The sequence below is a fragment of the Oncorhynchus mykiss genome, chromosome 23, assembly GCF_013265735.2.
Source record: "Oncorhynchus mykiss isolate Arlee chromosome 23, USDA_OmykA_1.1, whole genome shotgun sequence".
NCBI classification, from domain to species: domain Eukaryota; kingdom Metazoa; phylum Chordata; class Actinopteri; order Salmoniformes; family Salmonidae; genus Oncorhynchus; species Oncorhynchus mykiss.
The window spans coordinates 28,255,546-28,269,430 of NC_048587.1; the positions used below are offsets into that span (position 1 = coordinate 28,255,546).

The following is a 13,885-nucleotide window of genomic DNA, read 5'->3' on the forward strand; positions in this document are numbered from 1 at the left end:
TAAAACGACGTTGGAGGCAGCTTATAGTAAAGAAATGAACATTAAATTCTCTGGCAACAGCTCTGGTGGACATTCCTGCAGTCAGCATGCCAATTACACGCTCCCTCAAAACTTGAGACATCTGTAGCATTGTGTTGTGTGACAAAACTGCACATTTTAAAGTGGCCTTTTATTGTTCCCAGCACAAGGTGCACCTATGTAATGATCGTGCCGTTTAATCAGCTTCTTGATATGCCACACCTGTCAGGTGGATGGATTATCTTGGCAAAGGAGAAATGCTCACTAACAGGGACGTAAACAAACTTGTGCACAACATTTGAGAGAAATAAGCTTTTGTGCGTATGGAACATTTCAGGGATTTTTTTTAAATATTTCAGCTCATGAAACATGAGACCAACACTTTACATGTTGCATTTATATATTTTTTCAGTGCATAAGACACCAAGCAAGGGTTGTCCGGGATGGATATGAATCATGACGTGTATGATGACAGTATGGAAAGTGCTCATAATTCTACACTATTGATATATGAATATATCATAAAGGTAATATCGTACACTGCATATGAAGTTGAATAACGTTATTGATATTTTGTATGAACTGAGGATTTATGAAAGTGAAGATGTTAAACTCACTCGCTGCAGGGTCGGTCAGATAGCTGTAGCGCTTACGCAAAGCTAAGGAGGCAAAGGTATGACGTCGGTCTGGTTTTTCAGTCTGCAACAACAAAAACAACAAAATATCTTTTAACATAAAATAAAGATTGGATTTAAATGCCAAAAATGTATATTCCCTTTTTTGACATTACGGACAGAATTTCTCCCATTTTGTGATTTTGAAATCAAATCGAAATGATGCATTTTGCAGTGTGGGAGTCCATGTTGTTGAGGTAGTAGGCACTGCAAGCGATTGACTAAGAGATCCATGCTTTCCTCCGATTGGACAGATTGAGAGTGACCTTGGTGGCGCGATTTCAAGTGCATTAATCAATCTCATTTTGAAGAAACACATGCAATATGTGATTCTAAGATTTGGAGGAGTCCATTGAGATGTCAACAAGCTGACACTACAAATGCTGCTGATCTTTCAAATAAATAATCTAAAGAGGAGGATGAATGTTCTTTTGAGATCATGAGACTTAATGTAAATGAAGGAAAACACTGAGATGTAGCTATAAACCATTCAACATTCTTGTCATCTTCTGCTGACTAGGCTATATTGAGTTTTCCTCATGCAACAAATAACTCATTGGTCTTGTAGGTGTTTCCAAAGCATGCACAGAAGATGGCTGAAACCACAATTAAGCTGGAGTACTATGCACTATGGAGCAGTTTATCCACTTCTATCTGCCACCCAAATGCACATCTATATCATTCTATAGCTTAAAATAGTGTGGAGGGATGGTGTTTTCTACTAGCCTACTGAACATATGGAAAGAACGATATAGAAAAGAAGCCAGGGTGTGGTACACAAATTGCTCCTCTTTGCTTGGGACGAGGACAATAATAATAAAACCAGTTGAATTGAACTGTCATTCATGCATTGCACAAAGTCACTTGACTTCTCACCAATGACAAAGACCTGATCTGCTGCAAAAGCCTCGTATACATCATTAATCCGATAACGATAATCACCACACATTCATATACATTATCGATGCTAGCGTTCACAATAATAAAGCAACGAAAAAAACAACAAAGCAGTTCATGCGATGAGCAATCATGTATTTACCTCATCATCAGGATCAGACTCCATCATGTCCTGGTGGTTCCCAAGATGCATTGCAGACAAGGGGAAAGATGACACAATGGACAGCGGGTGGTTTATAATAGGTGTGGGTGGAAATAAACATCAGGAAATGAGAATGAAGCAGCTGAGAGCAGCAAACCATATTGGCATGGAAAAGGCCATGGAATTAACTAGTCCACAGGCCACCAAAGACCCAGAAAAGCAGCAAAAAAAACAGCAACGTAATTCAGAGTTTTTGAACACTGCACAGAGAAAGAAAAAGAGAAACGCCACCATAACTTAGCCCTATTACTCTTCCACACGTTGGGAGAGGTAAATTAGTAATATAATGTGTATGACTGAATGTGTGTTTTGTGGGGGCATATAATTGGCATTGGCAAAAATACAGATAAAAGACACAAGCAGCAGGCATTCTAACCAAATGGAGGACAACCTCCACTCTGGAATTGCTGCTGTTACTGTACTTTGTCCTTCCATTAATTTACATGAGGATGACATGATATGGCCCAGAGGAAACATCATTCACATATCCAGCCTACCTTCTTATGAGTTGGCAGTGTGATATTCAAATTACATACAGCAGTCTGTGGAAGACCTTTAGTGGTTTTTGGCTCTCTCAAGAATGAGAGTCGACCGCATGGTTCTTGGCCCATGTCTCTGACCTAAAGGAGCAAAAAAAGCATGTACAATAAAAAAATATATATATAAAATAAGAGTATAATGACATTCCTTTCTTGGTGCTCAAAAAAGGCATACGTGCCAAAAAAGGAAATGAGAATTAGAGCTTACAACATGTCGGCAAGTTTGAAGGACGATCATCCTCGCATACCACTATAATAGAAAAGTGTGACCTTATTACATATAAGAGGGGGATGAAAATGTGACGCTACCTTCACATTGAAAGGAAGCCGGTTCTCTTTGAAAGAGAAGAAGTTGAAGATCAGCTGCTGCCCACTCTTGGTAAGAGGAGATAAGTTGCCATAGCAATCCACATGGATAGGCTTGCCCTCCAAGACCTGTAAAAATCATTATCAACAAGAGCATGTCAATTCAGATAAACCATGTATCTGTGCTTGTGTCTACCTGTGTCAGCATATTTTGTGTGTGTGCGCATGAGTGTGTGGGTGCAAATAATACCCACCTCAATGTCCTTGCTCCTGGCCACCTCTTCAAAGTTCTCCTGTTGTTCCAGAGTCTTGTCCACCTTGTCGTCCGTCATGCAGAAGCAGCGGAGGCGTGACTCCACAGGATCGTTCATCTTGGCAAACACCACAAACTTGGCCAGGTATGGCACACAGATCAGCTCCCGGTATAGCTGAGAGGCCAGACTGACCGTCTCAGGAGTCTGGTGACAGTCTGTAAGCCAGAATCTGGAGGTAAGGAAAAACGGAGATGGTGAGTAAAGCTTAATACGTACGTTGAAGCCAACCACAGAGTCTTTTTGGCAAGAGCTTGGTTGAGGGGGCCATGAACATTATAATGCATACAAAAGCTTGATAAAGCTTTTTTGATAACCACTGATCGAAATCAGGGCTCTCCAACCCTCTACAGGAGGGTAGCTCTCCAGGATTAGGGTTGGATTTACCAATGAGCAGGTGGCTACAGTTTCCATACAGAGGCCTCATTGTAGCTTACAACCCCCTAGAGCCGTTGCGGGAAACTAAATAGCATATAAAAACCTTGACTTATTCCACATTTTGTTACAGCCTGAATTCAAAATGTATTAAATATTTTTTTTTCAACCATCTACACACACTACCATATAATGACAGTGAAAACATGTTTTAAGAGATTTTTGCAAATGTATTGAAAATTAAATAAAGAAATAAACTACATGACCAAAAGCATGTGGACACCTGCTCGTCGAACATCCCATTCCAAAATCATTGGCATTAATATGGAGTTGGTCCCCCGTTTGCTGCTAAAACAGTCTCCACTCTTCAGGGAAGGCTTTCCACTAGATGTTGGAACATTGCTGCGGGGACTCTCTTCCATTCAGAAACAAAAGCATTAGTGAGATCGGCACTGATGTTGGGCGATTAGGCCTGGCTCACAGTCGGTGTTCCAATTCATCCCAAAGGTGTTCGATGGGGTTGAGGTCAGGGCTCTGTGTAGAACTTGCAGGTGCAAGTTCTTACACAACGATCTCGACAAACCATTTCTGTATGGACCTCGCTTTGTGCACAGGGGCATTGTCATGCTGAAAAAGTAAAGTGCCTTCCCCAAACCGTTACCACAAAGTTGGAAGCATAGAATATTCTAGAATGTCACCGTATGCTGTAGCATTAAGATTTCCCTTCACTTGAACCAAGGGGCCTAGCCCGAAACATGAAAAACAGCCCCAGACCATTATTCCTCCTCCACCTAACTTTACAGTTGGCACTACGCAATCGGGCAGGGAGCATTCTCCTGGCATCTGCCAAACCCTGATTTGTCCGTTGGACTGCCAGATGACTGCCAGAACGCGTTTCCACTGCTCCAGAGTCCAATGGCGGCGAGCTTTTAATCACTCCAGCTGACGTTGCTTTCAGAGGCAGTTTGGAACTCGGTAGTGAGTGTTGCAACCGAGGACAGAAGATTTTTACGTTCTAAGCACTTCAGCACTCGGCCTACCACTTCACGGCTGAGCCGTTGTTGCTCCTAGACGTTTCCACTCCACAATAACAGCACTTACTGTTGACCATGGCAGCTCTAGCAGGGAAGAAATTTGATGAACTGACTTGTTGGGAAGTTGGCGTCCTAAGACGGTGCCAAGTTGAAAGTCACTGAGCTCTACTGTAAGGCCACTCTACTGTCAATGTTTATCTATGGAGATTGCATGGCTGTGTGCTCGATTTTACACACCTGTCAGCAACAGTTGTGGCTGAAATAGCCAAATCCACTAATTTGAAGGGTTGTCCACATACTTTCGTATATAGTGTATCTAATTTAAATAAGTAATCACACCCTGAGTCAATACATGTTAGAATCACCTTTGGCAGTGATTATAGCTATGAGTCATTCTGGGTAAGTGCTTTGCACACATGGATTGTACTATATTAGCAAATTATTCAAGCCCTTAACATTTGTTGTTAATCATTGCTAGACAGCCATTTTCAAGTCATGCCATAGTTTTTCCAGACGATTTAAGTCAAAACTGTAACTAGGCCAATGAGGAACATTCAATGACGTCTTGGTAAGAAAATCCAGTGTATAATTGGCCTTGTGTTTTAGGTTATTGTCCTGCTGAAAGGTGAATTTGTCTCCCAGTGTCTGTTGGAAAGCAGACTGAACCAGGTTTCCCTCTATGATTTTGCCTGTGCTTAGTTCTATTCTGTTTCTTTTTATCCTAAAAAAACTCCCTAGTCCTTGCCGATAGCATACTCATAACATGATGGAGCCACTACCATGCTCAAAAATATGAAGAGTGGTACTCAGTGATGTGCTGTGTTGGATTTGTCCCAAACATAACGCTTTGTAATCAGGGTATAAAATGTATTTCTTTGCCACATTTTTTTCAGTTTTACCTTAGTGCCTTATTGCAAACAGGATGCATATTTTGGAATATTTGTATTATGTACAGGCTTTTCACACTCTCATCCAGGTTAGTATTATGGAGTAACTATAATGTTGTTGATCCATCCTCAGTTTTCTCCAATCACAACAAATAAAATGTTTTAAAGTCACTATTAGCCTCATGGTGAAATCCCTGAGCGGTTTCTTTCCTCTCAAGCAACTGAGTTAGCCAACAAGATGTGGAATAAGTCAAGTGTGTGAATACTGTACCCACATCCATACCCATTCATGCAGTCAGAACCTAGCCTTTTCTGGGCCCTAAGTGACATTTGTTGGGGGGCCTGTCATGCCAAATAGTGTCCACCCCTGCATCATACTGGAAATCGATTAGCTGTTAGCGTCCGTTGCTGGGCAGTTGCTAGAACTTGTCAAATTCTGCCTTGGTAACATAATGAAAGAAAAAAATATATAGCCTTCATTGCTATGCTGGTTGCTATGTTCTGAGGGCATGGAGAGAGGGGCGCATGCAGTCAAAAGACAGGGGAAAATGTGATGTTACATGTTATTTACGAGTTGTTTTATCTTTAAATCTCACCGATTATTAGTGGATAAAGTACAAAACATGGTGTTTACTTGTTTGAAAACCTTGATTTAGCTAACATGAGAATGCTGCAAGCAAGCATGGAAGCTGCAAACGATGGATGCAAACACTAGTGCGAATTAACACAATTTTTCCCAATATCTTTATTTAGCTAGCCAGCTAACTAGCTAAGCTTTGTTTTTTTTATTCTATTATTTGTGTTTGTAGATAATCAGTTGATTTAAATAGTTATCTCTTGCACTAAGTAGCCTATGACAAGTGCTATATCAGCTGTAACAAAAGGTGAACTCTATTAGTCAATCTTCTGGTCATGAGTGATCAGATTATAACTGGGTACCATTAGAGACGCTGGTTTCGGACTATATCTATAAGTAGGGTTGCAAAGGGTTGGAAACTTTCCGGGAAATCTCCGGAATTGTTCCGTAAATTTTCGATGGGAAGTTAAGCCCGGTAATGTTGGTAATTCTGCTTAAATTCATCACAAAGGTTAGCTTCTAACAGTGAACCTTTGTTGTGGGATACACATAAGGAAATTCTAGGTCTTGTGGCATTTTTTGGTTAAACTATCCCCAATTCAATGGAATTGCAACCCTCTGCATGCACAGTGCATTCTCCCATCACATGTACAGCTGATTCTCAAGATATTGCACACCAATGAGATGCTATTGAGCCCACACTACTACACTGTCTGAGCCACGGACTACACACTTCCTGGTAAGTTTAACTAAACTAGTAAATAGTAACCTACAGCAAAGTGTGTTTAAATCATTTCTAACTTGTTAACAATTTCTGATAGTTAGTATTTGCTACCATGTGGGTTTTAGCTTGCTTGAGCCTGCTATCTGAGGAGTGTTAATTCACCTGTTTTCATACATGTTTCATTTTAAAACATGTATCTTACAACAGAGTTGTTTAATCTAACTGCTTAACTATTTATCTGTACATGGAATTGTATTTGTTGTTTTTTTACTCATTTTTTTCTAATCTTTACAGGAAAATGCCACGGGCACTATCTTATGTGAGGAGACATTTCACTGAAGCTAATGTTGATGAAAAAGCTGTGTACATTTGCAAATACTGTGCCAAATCATGAGTGAAGAATGCAACAAAGATGCAGAATCATCTGGCCAAGTTCCCTCAGCGCTCACAACAAGCAACCTCTGACTAAAGTCCCTCTACTTCTATTCGAGGTGAAAATGACGAATCAGACACCTTATCGATAGCAACAGGTCATGGTCCTCCTGGAATCAGATGTTTTTTTGACTCAATGGAGGAACGCAGTCAGAGAAATGCTGATGAATGTCTTGCTCGAGCTGTGTGTTCAACTGGTTCACCTCTGATGCTCACAGGCAAGGTATATTGGAAGAGATTTCTGAATGTTCTTCGCCCAGCATACACCCCTCCAACCAGACATGCTTTATCTACTAATTTGCTTGATGCAGAGTTCAGAGGTCAAGTGAAGGTCAATCAAATCATAGAGAAAGCAGACTGTATTGCAATCATCTCTGGTGGGTGGTCAAATGTTCATGGGCAAGGAATAATTAACTGCATCATCTCCACCCCTAAACCATTATTCTTCAAGAGCACAGACACAAGGGACAACAGATTGCAGATGAGCTGAAGGCAGTCATCAATGACCTTGGACCACAGAAGGTATTTGTACTGGTGACAGACAGTACTGCGAACATGAAGGCTGCTTGGTCTGAAGTGGAGGAGTCCTACCCTCAACATCACACCCATTGGCTGTGCTGCTCATGCATTGAATCTGCTCCTCAAAGACATCATGGCACTGAAAACAATAGATACACTCTACAAGAGAGCCAAGGAAATGGTTAGGTATGTGAAGGGTCATCAAGTTATCGCAGCAATCTACCTCACCAAGCAAAGTGAGAAGAATAAGAGCACCACATTGAAGCTGCCCATCAACACCCGTTGGGGTGGTGTTGTCATCATGTTTGACAGTCTCCTGGAGGGGAAGGAGTCGCTCCAAGAAATGGCCATATCACAGTCTGCCGATATGGACAGCCCCATCAAGAGGATCCTCCTAGATTATGTATTTTGGGAGAGAGTGGTAAGCAGCCTGAAACTCCTGGAACCTATAGCAGTAGCCATTGCACGGATTGAGGGAGGCAACGCCATCCTGTCTGATGTTCAGACTCTGCTTGCGGATATAAGAGAAGAAATCTGTACTTCCCTGCCCACTTCCCTGTTGCTCCAAGCAGAGGAAACTGCAGTTCTGAAATACACCAAAAAATGTGAAGACTTTTGCCTGAAGCCCATACACACCGCCACGTACATGTATGCTGGCAAGAGCATCCTGTCTGGTGCAGAGATCAACAAGGCCTCTGGTGTCATCACTACCATGTCTCGCCACCTTGGCCTGTATGAGGGCAAGGTTCTAGGCAGACTGGCAAAGTACACTACCAAGCAAGGTCTTTGGGATGGAGATGCAATATGGCAGTGGTGCCAACATATCACATCAGCCACCTGGTGGAAGGGACATTGTGGATCTGAGGCTCTTTCCCCTGTTGCCTCCATCATCCTCCAAATCCCTCCAACATCAGCCACCTCAGAGCGCAACTGTTCCTTGTTTGGGAACACACACCAAAGCACGCAACAGGCTGACCAATACAAGGGTTGAAAAATTGGTGTCGATCTGGGCAAATTTGAGGCTTTTTGAGCCTGACAACGAGCCATCCTCAACAAGGTTGGAAAGTGACAGTGAAGATAATGCCTCAGAGTCTGATGTTCAAGAGATGGACATTGAGCAGGTCCAGGGAGAAGACATGGAAGCCTGAGAGGAAGACAACCAAAGCTTTAGTTTCTAGACTATCATTTTACAGATGTATGTTGAAGAAGTTTTTGGGAGATGCGATGGATCATTGGGGATCATTCAATATTCCCTTTCTTTTGTTGTTCAGTGAAATCATCCCATGTGAAGAGTCAACTCATTTAATTAAAGTTAAATTCGTAACACGTTTTTTTTATATATTGGAAGGATTTAATCATTTGCAATTATGATAAGGTAAAAGGTTTATGTTTCTGTCTCCATATGATATGGTAAATATATCCAATGCAAAAAACATCTACATTTACATTTTATTAATATTAATTTGCATATATTTCTGTTAATTCCCATATATTCTTGTTAATTCCCACAGAAAGTTTCCACCTCTGAATATTCCCTAAAATGTGCAACCCTATCTAGAAGTATAGGACATGCTGTGGTCTATACCAGGGAAATGCAAAAGGAGAAGGACCTGTAATAGTAGATCATAGGATATCCTGTTGCAGCAAGGTTATTGTAGCAATAACAGTGCCTATTTGGAGGCCTCCCGGGTGGCGCAGTGGTTAAGGGCGCTGTACTGCAGCGCCAGCTGTGCCACCAGAGACTCTGGGTTTGCGACCAGGCTCTGTCGTAACCGGCCGCGACCGGGAGGTCCGTGGGGCGATGCACAATTGGCCTAGCGTCATCCGGGTTAGGGAGGGTTTGGCCGGTAGGGAAAACCTTGTCTCATCGTGCACCAGCGACTCCTGTGGCGGCCCGGGCGCAGTGCGCGCTAACCAAGGTTGCCAGGTGCATGGTGTTTCCTCCGACACATTGGTGCGGATGGCTTCCGGGTTGGATGGCGCTGTGTTAAGAAGCAGTGCGGCTTGGTTGGGTTGTGTAACCTTCGTCTCTCCCAAGCCCATACGGGAGTTGTAGCGATGAGACAAGATAGTAGCTACTAAAATAATTGGATACCACGAAACTGGGGAGAAAAGGGGGTAAATTTTTTATTTATTTTTTTATTTAAAAAAAGTGCCTATTTGATACTAATGTGTTTGTGTAAATTAATAGACTTCTTGCTGAATTACCACATTCATTATATGTAGTTTACCCTTTGTTTTTCTTGTTCCATACCAAGCTGCCAACTTCCTCCCAGCAGCACCAGCAACGCAAGCTAAGCTTTCAAAAGGAGGTAAGACAACCAGATATTTACCATGTTTGCAGTGCACAATTAATTATCTGATTATATAATGTCTTATTAGCATAACGTCTCAATTATAAGCAGTATGTTTGTCACACCCTGATCAGTTTCACCTGTCCTCGTTATTGTCTCGCTTGTTTTCCCCAGTGTATTTATCCCTGTGTTTCCTGTCGCTCTGTGCCAGTTCGTCTTGTATGTTTCCAAGTCAACCAGCAGTTTTCCTGTTCTCCTGCTTTTTGCTATTCTCCTTTTTCTAGTCCTCCAAGTTTTGACCCTTGCCTGTTTCTGGACTCTGTACTCGCCTGCCTGACCATTCTGCCTGCCTTGACCACAAGCCTGTCTGCCACTCTGTACCTCCTAGACTCTGATCTGGTTTTGACCTTTTTGCCTGTCCACGACCATTCTCTTGCCTACCCCTTTGGATTAATAAACATTATAGGACCTCAACCATCTGCCTCCTGTGTCTGCATTTGGGTCTCGCCTTGTGCCTTGATAATGTTTACCGTCCTTTTTTAAAAGAGACATTCCTCTGGAATCCCTACAATCACTGCAGTGAGTGCAACTTTAGTCACGTCAATCAGTAAATGCTGAGTGACAAACAAGGGGAAACATTGAAATAGTCCAAATGGCTTTCTCTCCCTGTGTCTTCTTATGGCGTCTGCATATTAGGTTCGGGCTTGCTCCTAGCAGAACTCAGCTAGGCGACGTGAAAGTCTGTGCCTTCCTTCTCCTCATCCTGTTGCTCATTCTCTCCTCTTCCTTCAGACGACATCCTGTCTAGTTACGTCTGATTGTCCAACAACCTGCCCACCTCATCCCTCCTATGTCTGACCACTGGCTGCTTTCCCTCCGACTTCAAGACAGTCAGTTGGACCCCTCCTCAAGAAACAAACACTTCTCAAACAGGTATCCTTTTCTATCTAAAACTCCATCCATGTTTGGTTTTGATTTGGAGGATGGTAGCATCTAACAGTTGTATTTCATTATTTCCTGGCCACCGCTCGGTGATGCAAACAACGCATTTCTTTTCAGAACCGTCCACGGATATACCCTCCGTGGTAAAAGTGCAGCAAAACAGGCACAGACACAGGTCGGTAAATTAGTCACGGTGGGTTTGTACAAAATGTTGCTTCCATCGAGCTGTTCTCAGTCTACACTGTTAAAATGAAATGGTTTGAAACACATCTTGAGATGGTTTGAAACATTACATGGTGTGTTGTATCTTTACTTAATCAAGGGACCGGGAGCACTACCGGAAAATATTGATTTTGGTGTTTCGAGTTCTGCTTAGTGCAGAATAGTGGTCTTCAAGGATCCACCTGTACCGGAATACCTGAGACCCAAAAGATTGAGCTACTGTAACCCAGAGTATGTGAGTGTACTACTGCCTCCAAGGACTGGATGTTCGACATGTCAGAGAATCATGTTTGTTCTACATAACATATTTCTATCTGAATGTTCCAAAACATTGTGTTCATTGTGTTCACCTGTAACCTTTTTTCTTCATGCAACCTTCTACTCCTCGGTCTCCTCCTCTTTCACTCTGCTCCTGTAGTCCAGGATCTAGGGGTTCTGCCATGCCCTGAGCAGCCTGCCGTATACCTTCCCCACACCTTGATCCACCTGATGTCCTCCATGACCACCCACCCTCCATGATGCCTCTTTTCTTACATTATCTACAGCAGTAGTCACCAACCTTTTCTGAGTCAAGATCACTTTGTTAGTCAAAATGCAAGCTGAGATCTACCGCTCAGATTTTTGTTGAACATGACTTAAGCGTAAGCCTATGCAACATTAACCAATTAAAAAACAGTTATGTAGCAATGAGGTTTGTGCAGTAGGCTATAAGCCCAATATATTAGTCCATGCTTGAATTGCCCTGCCAATGCTGTTCTTCTCACACCATTTTCAAATTATATTTTACAATTGTAGGTATATAATCACACTGGTAATTGATCATTTGTTGTATTACTTTTCATGCACAGCTTAATTATTCATATTTTTTTCTGGACTGATGGCCTGCATCTGATGGTCAGTCTGAGGGGAGGGAGGTAGCAGCGGTGAGGCTGTCTATCACCCGACTCACCGTCCCTCTGCTGAGAAAAGGGGACACAGTCTTCCAGCTGATGGCGAAACTGAAGTCGCACTGTATTTTTGCCTCATGCACCAATTCATGTTACTCCTATGACCAGAGAAAGTTCAATATTCCTTGATATTAAAAAGGACAAGCCACTAATAATAACGCAACTTTGCTATATTCATTCATTGCAGTGGCAGTGCTGGTAGTAGCGAGAATGCAACTACGGGGAATGCACATTTATGGCTTATTAAAGTGTTGACAGTGCCGAATAACAACTTAAACATGAAGTTACTCATAAAAACATCCAGCTCTTTGCTGTATTTGTTGAGTTTCTCTAGTCATGGTTTTAAAAGTTTTGTAATCTCACAGAATAAACTTCGCTGTGCGTTCAAGGCTTCTTTTTACAGTCTATAGATCATGAAAACTGTGTAGACATGGCGATCTAAGCTACTTGACTGGCCAGCTTTAGGCTTATAGGTGCACTTGATTTGCTCTCTGGGTCTGCCGGGTAGGCGGAGTTCTACCTTCAGACACATGAAACATGGGAACACTTTGCCTTCCCGGAATCAAATGTACCACCTGCCAACAGCGCGAAACAAATAGGAATGCAAGGCTTTATCGTAGTTTTTTTACATAAATGTTTTTACATAAATGTCGATCAGGAATGCCTTGGAGATCGACCGCTGACCTAAAACTACTGTTATTGTCAAATTGTTCAATCTAATCTGCTAAGAAACTGTGCTTGCCATATCATCCTGGGCACAGTAAGATACACATCGAAACCACATACACTAGCACTGCAAACACTCAGTCTCTCCCTTCTGAGACTGACTGCCTGTTGAAGGAAAGTGACAGGCAGAACCACCCGTAGCACCCACCTCCTCTTTATCCTACACGCTAGAACAGAGATACAAAAAAAAATCCCCCACACCCTACTTCTGCCAAGACTCTGAGGATCCCCCTCTCTCCTACTATGTACTTTACTTGTCATTCATACTTCTGTTTTCTCAACTAAATTGTATTTTATTGTTTATGTGTTGATGTTAGCCTATACTCGTGTATTCCAGTCTATAACTTCCACGTGGGCATATCAAATGGCACACCTGTTCAACAAAAAGGGGAATGTTTTCATATTGCAATCTTAAATATTGCCAAGTTGGGTTTCACAGGGTGTTCATTTAATTCATTAATTGTTGTAAATCCCCTTTTTGGTATTTGTGAGTTCAACATTATACAACTGTCTGTCGTGTCCTGCATTATATTCAACCACAAGTGTACTACTGTAGTTCTGAGCTATGCCATGTGGTGGAGGAAAACAATCACAATAGGACTAATAGCATACTTTAGCGTAAGACAAGACAAGGGAAGCTCAAAATAAACACACGCCAGCCAGACGAGCCAGTGTATGAATTGAACTGATTTTCACATGAATGAAATAATATTTGCTGCATAGGAGCTCACATTGCGATCTGAAAGGTAGGTTAACGTGCAGTTTACACGTTTTCTTTGCTATTTCGATTTGGATGTTGTTGAAAAGGTAGATTGAAGTAATGTATTTATATTATTAGCTAAACAAAACTCGTTTTAGCAGAGACAAATTGTTTGCGGAAATCAGCTTTGTTTACATAGCAGGGATTTAAAGAACGTCCATTTGGCTGTTAATGATCTCCAAAATCCGAAGCATTAGCTCATCACACCATTGATATAGCAATGGGCGCTAACAGCTAATTGAATTCCTCCACCTTGACAGCAGAGAGAACATTTTGTTTTTAGAGTTGGGGCATTGAGAAAATGTTGCAGTTGACTGGTTGTGAGCATATGAGAGAGCATGGCCTTACCTGGCCGACACATTTGTGGTGAAGGAAACACAGTCTGTGACAAAGGACAGGGGAGTGGTCCCTGTGATGTCCTCCCACTGGGCAGGAGATGTTCCACCTGGATGGAAAACCACGAGAAAAGACAAATCCCCATCCCTGGTTAACCTTTCAT

At 42.1% G+C, this 13,885-nt stretch overlaps 1 protein-coding gene across 34 annotated transcripts in view; it reads right to left on the reverse strand.

Moving 5' to 3' along the window:
* LOC110502535 (ankyrin-3) overlaps positions 1 to 13,885 on the reverse strand; it is a 184,628-nt gene that overhangs the window by 27,008 nt on the left and 143,735 nt on the right. For all 34 annotated transcript variants that reach the window (XM_036960088.1, XM_036960107.1, XM_036960104.1 and 31 more), the window contains 6 exons: positions 13,735 to 13,831; positions 2,891 to 3,119; positions 2,640 to 2,765; positions 2,289 to 2,411; positions 1,732 to 1,761; positions 636 to 717 (listed from right to left, as the gene is read on the reverse strand). In XM_036960088.1, coding sequence (XP_036815983.1) covers positions 636 to 717; positions 1,732 to 1,761; positions 2,289 to 2,411; positions 2,640 to 2,765; positions 2,891 to 3,119; positions 13,735 to 13,831 — 687 coding nt within the window. The remainder of the gene's footprint in view (positions 1 to 635; positions 718 to 1,731; positions 1,762 to 2,288; positions 2,412 to 2,639; positions 2,766 to 2,890; positions 3,120 to 13,734; positions 13,832 to 13,885) is intronic.